Below are 10,751 nucleotides of genomic sequence, written 5' to 3'. Positions count from 1 at the left end.
AAAACCAATATCACTTTCCATAATTATAAGAAAACTTTAAAAATCAAATAAAAACAGAAAAATATCGCTAAATTCTAGGTAAACATTTTACTTGCTGCTCTTTGTTGTTATTATTGAAAAACACAATTAAAAGGTATTTTAAAAATTTAAAAGACATATTTGCATTAAGCTGAACATTCCCATTATGTAACCTGAAGCTCTTAAAAAGAATAGAAAAGAAAATTGCTTTCTCATTAGGTAATTCATTGTATTTTAATGATCCATTTAGAACTAAAAACTCATCTCTCAAAGGATGGATGTGAGTCCACAGTTAGGGCATCAGTACATTTTAGGCAAGAGTAGCTTGAACAAAGATAAAGAGTTGTGAGAAAGTTTGGGTATCATAGAAACCCCAGAGGTTAGGAATTCCTTGAGTGGTACTTCTAAACATTGTATGTAACTATCACCTTCAGAGTTTAAGACACAGACCAAAAGAATCAGAATATATTACGTAGATTGGAGTGTCCATCTCTTTTAAAAGTTCCCTAGGTAGTTCCTGTTCTTGGGAAGGGTGGAAAACCTCTATGATAGGATGTTGGTATGAAAGGATGGTAGAGGTGGTGATGGTGTTGAGTAGGTTGGTAGGAGAAAGGCCAGATAGATCAGCAATGTCTGCTCTGAATGTGAACAGGTGGAATGGTAAAAATATCATTATTAATTGCTATCTTAGGGATAGAAAATGAATAACCTGTCCAAGGCAGTTGGGTACCATCTTGAAGAGCTGGCAGAGTGCTGACGCTACCTTCCATTAAGAATAAATATTCATGAATTTTCTATCTCAGATGCTCTTTTGATTTAAATGCCTTATGATCTTTTCTTATAATTAAAGGCATTAAATTCATATGTGAAGAATGCATTTATGACAGCATATTTAAATAATGATCTAAACGACTTTCCCCAATACTTTACAATAGACGTAAGTATTTTTGAAACAGCTTTAACGCAATCGCTTCGTATAAATAGGCCCAGAGAAGAGTTTTATAACTTTTTAAAAGTAGCAGTATTTTAAAATATAGTACACATAACCCAAATTTGCATGTGTAAATAAATAGAATGCATGAAAAGAATCTGAATGTGAATCAATTCCCTTAGTTATTTATCCATTGTTTTGATGTTGTCCTAAGACCCATTTAAAATAAGGCATCTTTCTGGTGGGTAACAAATTCGTTCAAGCTGGGCTCCCACTAACATTGGCCAAGCTGCTGCAGACATGAAGACTTCATCCGGGAACCCGAAAGGAGAACTCAAAATCCAAATCTTCAGACTTTCTTAGGAGAAGCGTGGAAGTGGGAAAAGGAGAAATTCAAACTCTGCTTAATTTTAAAAGGGCCATAAAAGGGGAGGCTGCAAAGGCTAGTTTACAAAAATAGACGTCGAGAACTCCTAGGAAAGCAAGCAGGAGAAACGGGCTTTTTGCGGGGGAGGAGACATTTGCAGCCCATTGGACGGATTCCCCACCGCCCTCCTCCCAGAAGGTCCCCACTCCCCGCCCCGGGCCCTCCTCCGGCTTCCGAGCTTGGCCGGGAGCCTGGGTGGGCGGGGTAGCCTCTCCAGCCTCGCCTTCTTGGCTGGAGGCACAGGGGCATTAACTTAGCGTCCGGGGTCTCTGCCAGGCTCACGGGACAGCTGCACCTCTCAGCGTCTCCAGCTCCGGGACGCGGTCGTCCCACCTCCTTCCAAGTGGAAAGAGTGTAAAACTTTTGTCCGTGCGCGGGTGGGGCTCAGTAGGACCACGGCGCGTCCTGCCCCGGCTTCCCCAGCCTCCCAGCAGGGTTAGCTGCGGTCAGCGCACTTTCCACTTGGGACTCCCGGCCAGAAACTTCTCGGGAATGGAGCGGTCACAGTGTGGCAGCAGAGACCGAGGCGTTAGCGGCCGACCCCACTTGGCCCCTGGGCTAGTGGTGGCTGCCCCTCCGCCCCCATCCCCGGCGTTGCCGGTACCATCGGGGATGCAGGTTCCCCCAGCGTTCCTGCGGCCGCCCAGCCTCTTTCTGCGAGCAGCGGCCGCAGCCGCCGCCGCCGCTGCCGCCACCTCGGGAAGCGGAGGCTGCCCGCCGGCTCCCGGGCTGGAGAGGGGGGTAGGCGCGGTGGGCTGCGGCTACCCGCGGACGCCCAAGTGCGCCCGCTGTCGCAACCATGGCGTGGTGTCAGCGCTCAAGGGCCACAAGCGCTTCTGCCGCTGGCGGGACTGCGCGTGTGCCAAGTGCACCCTGATCGCCGAGCGCCAGCGCGTCATGGCCGCCCAGGTGGCGCTGCGCAGGCAGCAGGCGCAGGAGGAGAGCGAAGCCCGGGGGCTACAGAGGCTCCTGTGCTCGGGGCTCTCCGGGCCCCCCGGGGGTCGGGCATCCGGGGGCGGCGGCAGAGCCGAGAATCCGCAGTCCACGGGCGGCCCTGCGGCGGGGGCTGCGCTGGGACTGGGTGCCCTGAGGCAGGCCAGTGGTTCCGCGACCCCCGCTTTCGAAGTTTTCCAGCAAGATTATCCTGAGGAAAAACAAGGTGAGTTGGTCTTTCATTTACTTTTCGCTCAAGGAAATGGTTGTTCTGGAAAGAAACTCTGAAACAAGCCACCGTGTCCATAGGCGGGCAGGAATAGTTGTTTAAAAGAAGCACTTTAAGTTCTGGGGAACTGCTCAGCAATATGGACATTAATGAGAGTGTGAGAGACCCATCGCCTTCACTTTGGAGGAGTTTACTGTTCGTTCCCTCAGGTGATACGATAAGATCATGAAAAAATGAAGCATGGGTGGTAAGAAATGAGCAATCCACCCTAGGAGTAGAGTTATTTACGCGGAAGTTGATTTGACTTTCACTGTGTGAGTAGAACTTCAAGCAGGCATTGGGCGAAAAGCTTCGTAAGAGGTGCTGTGTTGGAGTCTGCTCTGTACTCTTTCGAGACAGGATCTCACTCTGTTGCCCAGGCTGGAGTGCAGTGGCGCCATTACGGCTCACTGCAGCCTCAGTCTCCCCAGGCTCAGGTGGTCCTCCCTTCTCTGGACTGTTTTCAGCTGTAAAACCAGAGCTGATTTTGCGTGGGAAACTCTGATAGCTGGGGATGCAGTTCTTTACTACATGTTGGCGCGAACATCTGTTGCAAGCTTGATGTGGGGAAGAGACTGAAATCTATCAAACCATCGTCTTTCTTTGTTCCTTCACTCTAAATTGTTTTTGCAAAATGTAATTTGTAAAACCATAGGTAAGAATTTGAAAGTTCAATATTAGAGGTTTTTTATCCAAGGAGTTTTCATTATTTTTCTCTTATTTTTTGACTGCAAGTCAGTTGCCTTCATTTCCTGCGCTAGGAGATATATTTTAGTGAACTTCATAGCCTCCACGGGGCCTACTAAGCAGTGGAAATATCATTGTGATTTTTTTTTTGTATAAGTCCAAAACTTACACAAAACTTATAAAGCTGTATTATATGAAATTGTATGATAGCTATACAGTAAACTATTAATTAGAAACCTTCCTTGAATTGTGAAAATTGCAGATCTCAACAGATTTTTCGCTCAATGGCTGCTTGAAGTTCTACTCACAGTACATTTGAAAAATTCTGTGAATTGAAATGAGGCATTCAATTCCGAGTGAATTTTGTGTTTGCATGTGTCAACTTTTTGCACATATTCTAATTTATTTGAGTAGGCAAAACAGACTTTCTACAATTCTCATGAAAGATGAAGAGTGCTAAAGAGCACAGTTATTAAGTAAAAGTGCTATGAAAGAGAAGTAAAAATGAGAATTCCTGAAACTACACCGATAGTGAAATGGCTGACAGCTCCCTGTGAGACACTGATTTATGTGATTTCCAGTTGGTACCAAAGTGTTCTGTTTTATAGAGCTAATTATTTTATTTTGTTGTTTGCCTCAGATGATGCCCCCTCCCCTATGAAAAGCAAGCTAATGTTTGAAAGGTTACTTCAATAGCTTTCTAAATTGACTGCTTCTCTTACACAATAGCCATGAACTGTGGTAAAATAGTCCATTTAATTTACTCATTCATTAGACAAAGACTAACAGTGATTTAGAAGTGAACAAGTTTTTCCTACACAAAAGAACGTTATATTCCAAAGAAGGCAGACTATATGTATCCAAAAACTACAATGCAAGGCTTAATATACAATGATAAATGCAACAGAAGTAAAGGAAGCTGTAGGAGTTGAGAAGACAGAGAGATGATGTAAATGGTATTATATTTTAAAGACACCATATTTTCTAAATAATCTTATGCAAATTGGTGTTTCATTACATATATTATACTATGAGTAAAATATAACAAGACATTATTTTATGATTTCATGCATAAATTGCTATAGAGATGAAATGTTGATAATTGACATGTTCGGGGCATGCTCATTCATATTTACAAGTAAAGTGGAATGGAGGACTAATGCTAATCTATTTCCGCTTGGCAAATTTCATTAGAAAAGTATTATTGTGTTATTTAAAGTTGAAAATCCTATAGAGTGTAATTTTTGCAGTAGTGATATTCTTTTTTTCATATGCTTGTGGGAACAGCATATAGGAACAGCATTTTGAACTTCAAAATGCTAAATTGTATACACTTTAATATTAAAATAAACTATAGCTATTTCTTTAGAATTTAGAACTGAATTCTTCTTAAGAAAACTGGAGAAAACTGGAGTATTGCAAATCATATTTACAAATCACTGCCTTAGGCAATATTTGTTTTGTGACATTCATAAACTTGGTAGAAAAAGAAAGTTGGACAGAATTACTCTGCACACTCCACTTAACAGTTTACTCTTACCTCTATATCTCTAGGGTAATAGAAAATGTAAACCAAAGTAAAAGTTATATAGTAAATATGGCTATTTTAATTTTTGTGGTGTTAACCTAGTAAAGGGTATTAAAATATTCTTGTTTGATTAATATGCTCAACATGTTGAGATAGAAAAACCAGAACTTTGTGTAAAAGTACTTTTGGAAAATTGCCGCTAACATTGGAGGAGGGCTGTGATTTAAAGCAAATGCCTAATACGTTGTTTTTAAAAGACAATTTGAGGATTCATATAGATTGCAACAGGACAGTTTAAAATTTTCTTTTACAAACAATTTGCTTTTAAGGTCTGTTATTGATATTTCTTAAGGATTGAAAAAGAAAGTACATGTTTCATAGAGGATTATGAAAAATGCCATCTGTATCATCTCTCATAAAATGAAATATGCAAGCTCTAGTATGATTTGGGATTGACATAGCAATAGTACTTACTGGTTTAAATTTGAAATGAAATGAACAATTTTGTTTTTTTATATTATTCAAGTAAATGAATTATAACCTGAAATATCAGATAAAAAATCAATTGTTAAAATTTAGCATTAGCGATTAAATAGAATATTCATTTTCAAACTAAGATTATTCCTTTTATTCTCTATTCATTTTATTCAGTTCTTTTTCCAGAGTGTCATTTTGAAAAAATATCACTTAGATAACAACAAAACTTAGGTGACATTTAGGAAGATCCCACACAACCAAGATAGAACAGACAGTGTGCCATATTGGTGTTATGCAGACAATTTGGGGTAACAATACACGCTCATCTTCTGATTCCTAAATATAATTGCATTTTAATATTGCATACCTTTGTGATTCTGAGATGATATAGTAGTATATGTTTCACTATTCCAGCACCTGCATTTCTGAATAATCTTTTAAATTTGAGTTATTCATTAAAATGTCTTGGAGTGTATAAATATTACTAATTAATAGGAGTGAATGAATTATATTATCCAGCATTATTTTTGAGTGAGCAGTACTACGTTCTGGGAAGCTTTCCCTATATTTGATTGTTTTTTTTCCCCCCCTCTTCTCCAGAACAAAAAGAGAGTAAATGTGAGTCATGCCAGAATGGACAAGAAGAACTGATCTCCAAATCCCATCAACTTTACCTAGGATCATCTCCTAGGTCTAATGGTGTCATTGGGAAACAAAGCATCGGGTCATCTATTTCAGAATACTCCAACAAGCATGATAGTATCCCGTCTCCTCATCCTGGAGAGCAATCAGGAGGTGAAGGGAGTCCCAGGTCCTTATCATCCTCTGATCTGGAATCAGGAAATGAAAGTGAATGGGTCAAAGACTTGACTGCGACCAAGACAAGCCTTCCTACAGTGTCCTCAAGACCAAGAGATCCTCTTGATATCCTTACTAAGATTTTCCCAAATTACAGGCGCAGCCGGCTAGAAGGCATTCTACAGTTCTGCAAAGGGGATGTGGTCCAAGCCATTGAACAGGTTTTAAATGGCAAAGAACACAAGCCAGACAACAGGAACCTAGCAAACTCAGAAGAACTGCAAAACACAGCCTTTCAGAGAGCTTCAAGTTTTAATCTTGCTGGAATTGGTTTTGGAACTCTAGGTAATAAATCAGCTTTCTCTCCTCTTCAAACTACTTCTGCTTCTTATGGAGGTGATTCAAATCTCTACAGCTTAAATCCTAGAGTAGCCATCAGTCCATTAAGGCTGGCATACTCTTCTGCAGGAAGAGGGTTATCTGGTTTTATGTCACCCTACCTAACACCTGGGTTAGTACCCACCTTGCCTTTTCGGCCAGCTTTGGATTATGCCTTTTCAGGGATGATTAGAGATTCTTCCTACCTTTCCAGTAAAGACTCAATAACTTGTGGCAGACTGTACTTCAGACCAAATCAGGACAATCTGTAATGTATATGCCCATTCTCTCTTTCTGGAGTTTTTCCAGCATACAATACCTGCACGTGCACACACATACACACACATCCATTAATATACTTCAATAAGTATGTGAGTGGATTATGAGGTCTTAAAATGCTGGGGTTTTTTTTTTCAAGCAATATAGTAGGTCTTAGATCTGAAAACTCTTCATTAGGATTTATCAAATGAAAAAGGAAATTTGAACATTATATGTGCCTTGAATAAAGCTATTTCAGGAAATATTTAATGAATTTTCTCCCTAAATTATCATTTGTAAAAATTTTTATTTTAAAACTAGTTTTTATTTTATTGAAAAGTGGAATTTTTAGTGATAAAATACATTTGTAAGTGTAAAGCAATCCAGCATAATAGACTATAAACCAAAAGGAAGAACTGAACAATTAAGGCAATTCTAAATAATTACTACTTCAAAACTGTTTCTTCTGTTCCTTGCTCATAGGAAAGAAAAAAGTTATTCAAAGTATTTTTAAAGCATTGGATTTGCAGCTAGGTGATTCGTAATAAATAAAACATTTGAGCAATTTGAATTTATATTTCCTGAGTGTTTTATTTTTCAATCTTAGCTTCCATTAGTGAAAACAAGTGCCATTAAAAAACATTTCTCTAACTGTGTCTATGAAGTAAATCTTAGGAAATATGACTGCGCCATCTCCTGGCCACTATCGCCAATTGCAACTGAGCTCTGTAGAATATATGAATTAGAGACGTTGATTCTGGAGAATAACCATTTTTTTTCAAATAGTCATTTTGGATTATACTACATTAAAATTTCCATACTGTAAAGTGCACATCTACTGTGGATGAGAGTTTCAGTCTTTAAGTGTGCTTATGTCTGTATCTGGGGAAATATCCTTTTCTTATAAGTTTGGGACAAGAATATATGGCAGCCATTCTCAAAGGTAAGAATAATTTTATTCAGAAAACTAAAATAGCTGCTCAAATAAATATTTATTAACTGCAGATAGTTGATGCTTAATGCACTGAGGAGAGATATAAGATTTCCAAAGGGGAAAAACTGCCATGAAGTTTCAGAGGTATTCTTGCAATTTTAAAAATAATTTTTGTCCTCCATCTGGCGCATTTGAAAACTATTTATTTCAGTCAGTGGAAAGTCCCTGAGGAAACTGCTTACAAAACAACTTCTAGGACATTTTATTTATATGCGATCATTTTTTTTTGAAGGACAGTAGCTTCATTGTTATTGTTAGGAATAAATGGAAACCCAGTGGTGGTAAAAGACAGTTGATAAATTAGAGATTGTTTAAACTATTTAAGCAGCACGACTCACTAAAGATTTTTAAAATTATATGTATATACGTATGTGTGTATGTACCTATATGCACATATATAAGTCTATGTAGACATACATTAAACCCCTATAGGTTATATTAGCATGGAGGCTTTTTTCATGAAGCCAATAAGAATGTATTTCCAAGGAATATTTTGCCAGAAAATGTGATATTAAATTACTTCAGAGTATCTGATGCTGATTTAGGATGTAAATGTGTTTATTAGGTTATGCATTAATTTTAATGGTGTGAATATAAGAAAGCAGATCTTGAAAAATTTCGATGTACTCAATATTCATTTATTATAAAAAAGTTTTATATTCTAAGCCTAAACCATAGTACAATGTCTAGCAAGTAGTTGAAAGTCAATTAATATATACTGAGTAAGAAACTCTTATATATAATAGATCTCTTTGAGACTCTGATAAAACTGAAGAACTCTGCAAAATGGCGTACGGACACACAGTTTTGCATACAATTTCACTGGGTTCCTGAATCTCCTAAATGGTATTCATGTTAGATTCCTTGGTGATTCTTCAGTTGTTTCTATCGCATTAATCCACTTATTGAATGCTATTTTTCTGAAAAGTGCTAGATCCTGTAGAGGACACTGAATGTAAAATATTGTGCTCTAAAGGAAGTTACATTATACAATAGAGATATGGTTTAAAATAATAATCCTAGAGTTACTGCATTATGTATGTGGTTTTATAATGATGTGCTTGTATCTGAGAAACTGAATTGCTTTTGACCTTGGAAGAACATCCATTTTGGGCGGTATTCAAATCTATAAAATAGTATTATAATCATAAAACTTAATTTATATAATGCCTTACACATTCCATACCCTTTCTAATAATTTAAGGACTTAATCTTATCAAATAGGTCATTTGTCTAACAACTCTATAGTATATGAGGAAACTGAGGCTCAGCAGTAGGGATTTTTCTCCCTAAGGTTAGTAATATTAATCATCTGCAGTGGAATTACTGTACTCACTTCAGCAATTTCAGACTCCAAGGTCTGAGGAAGGATTCATGTCTGTTTTGTTCATTCATGGCCTTGAACAGTGTCTGATATATCATAGGTTCTCAACCTATACACTAGGTTTCCACTGACTGAAAAAAAAAGATAGCAAGTATTAGCTTAATAATTTCTTCATTCAACACCTATTTAATAATTTTTAATAATAACCTATTTGTGCCATGCACTGTGTTAGACACAAGAGATAAAGAAGTGATTAAGATACAAGACTTTGCCTCAAGTTGCTCAGTTTATATTGTGTGTACAAAAACAACCAATCAACCAATATTGGTATTATTTGACAATGTTGGTACATCAATGAGTTCCTTGTAATCTTGATATTTATATCCATGGATGCTGCTTGAAGTCTGAACTCCTAAGCCACTAATTAGTGGTGGGAAGAAAGAGGGGGTAAATGCTTTAAGAGCTAGCATATAACAAAAATGAATTGGGTTTATTCTGTATCATATAGAGGGCCTAAGAGGCAAACATTTCATAGAGTATTCAGGAGAACATAAGGAATGACTTTTTTCACAGTTAACAGCTGTCCAAGAGTGTAATGGCTGCCTTGTATGATAAAGCATCTTGAACTCATTGAAAAATGCATGTAGAAAATACCAGTCAAAGCCTGATTGATGGGATTTTTCATTATTGCCTTAATATTGGGACTGAATCATTTTGTAGCTCATCAGAAACATGGAAAGTATTTGTTAAATAAATAAGTAATGGAATCTCAATTCTAAGGCCATGAAAATTAAAACACCCTACCATTATTTGTCAATAAAACACAGTGCAGTTTTGCTCATCAGAATTTTGCCTATGTGATAGCCTCCTGAGAGTAAGCAGAAAAGAAAGACATACAGCACAGTGCATGACTTACAAGGGAATAAAACTGACAGAGGTTAGTGTAAGGTATATAGGCATGAGTGGGGCTTAAAGAGGACATGGGAGAGCACTGACGACAAATATTAGTACATTTCCTATAAGGTAAATACCAATATGTCTTTCTAGAAGAAGCATTTGTTTTGCAGTTGAGGAAACCTAGAATGGATTTATCTATATGACTTGGACAGGTTACTTATACTCTTTGGACATTTATTTCTTCTCAGCAAAACAAGGATAATAATATTTAACTTGCAAGATTCATGGAGATAAAAGCTTAAATAAATGGCAGAGTACAGTAATGCTTATATACTGGATGCTAAATAAATAACTCTCACTGTTATTACTTTGTATTAAGATATAATCTTTGCCCCCTGGTGGCAGTCTCTCAACAAAGAGTACTGTAATTGCATTTAATCCACTTAGTGGATGTGGAGCCCAAAGGGCAGCCATCACCAGAGCAGCGTACAGGCTTAGTTCCAGACTTCCTGTTTGGTTGTTCATTTCATAGGCGAGCCACACTTCTGTAACATATTATCGTATATGTTATTTGGATTATTTTCAGGGCTTTCTGAAGAAAATAAACAGCAAAATCATAGTTTGTGTTCATGCTACATTTATTAGGGTTGTCAGGAAAACAGAGTCCATGTAATATGTGGAAATAAGGGAGTTATAGAAATTTAACCTAACATAAACAAAGGAGGAGCTTGAAAATGAATGTCTGGAAGAGGGAAATTGGCAGATAAGAGAAAGATTCACTCATCTGCTTGAAGCACTGGTGTGGGTTGACAAGTGGGAACTGAAGCTCTGTG

General features: G+C 37.9%; 1 protein-coding gene across 1 annotated transcript; it reads left to right on the top strand.

The window, feature by feature from the left end:
• The first annotated feature begins 1,629 nt into the window (after positions 1-1,629).
• On the top strand, positions 1,630-10,537 carry DMRTA1 (DMRT like family A1). The gene is made up of 2 exons (XM_003263998.3): positions 1,630-2,535; positions 5,870-10,537. Exons 1-2 carry the CDS (start codon positions 1,869-1,871, stop codon positions 6,715-6,717), a joined length of 1,515 nt encoding a protein of 504 aa, XP_003264046.1. The 5' UTR covers positions 1,630-1,868; the 3' UTR covers positions 6,718-10,537.
• The last annotated feature ends 214 nt before the right edge of the window (positions 10,538-10,751 follow it).

Source organism: Nomascus leucogenys, chromosome 8 (assembly GCF_006542625.1).
Source record: "Nomascus leucogenys isolate Asia chromosome 8, Asia_NLE_v1, whole genome shotgun sequence".
NCBI classification, from domain to species: domain Eukaryota; kingdom Metazoa; phylum Chordata; class Mammalia; order Primates; family Hylobatidae; genus Nomascus; species Nomascus leucogenys.
This window is presented reverse-complemented; position numbering and strand designations above follow the sequence as displayed.

Excerpts from the sequence above, each read along its gene's own strand:
- DMRTA1 (XM_003263998.3), top strand. The coding sequence starts at position 1,869 with ATGGAGCGGTCACAGTGTGGCAGCAGAGACCGAGGCGTTAGCGGCCGA. Across the intron at positions 2,536-5,869 it reads TTATCCTGAGGAAAAACAAG|AACAAAAAGAGAGTAAATGT; the intron begins GTGAGTTGGTCT and ends CCTCTTCTCCAG.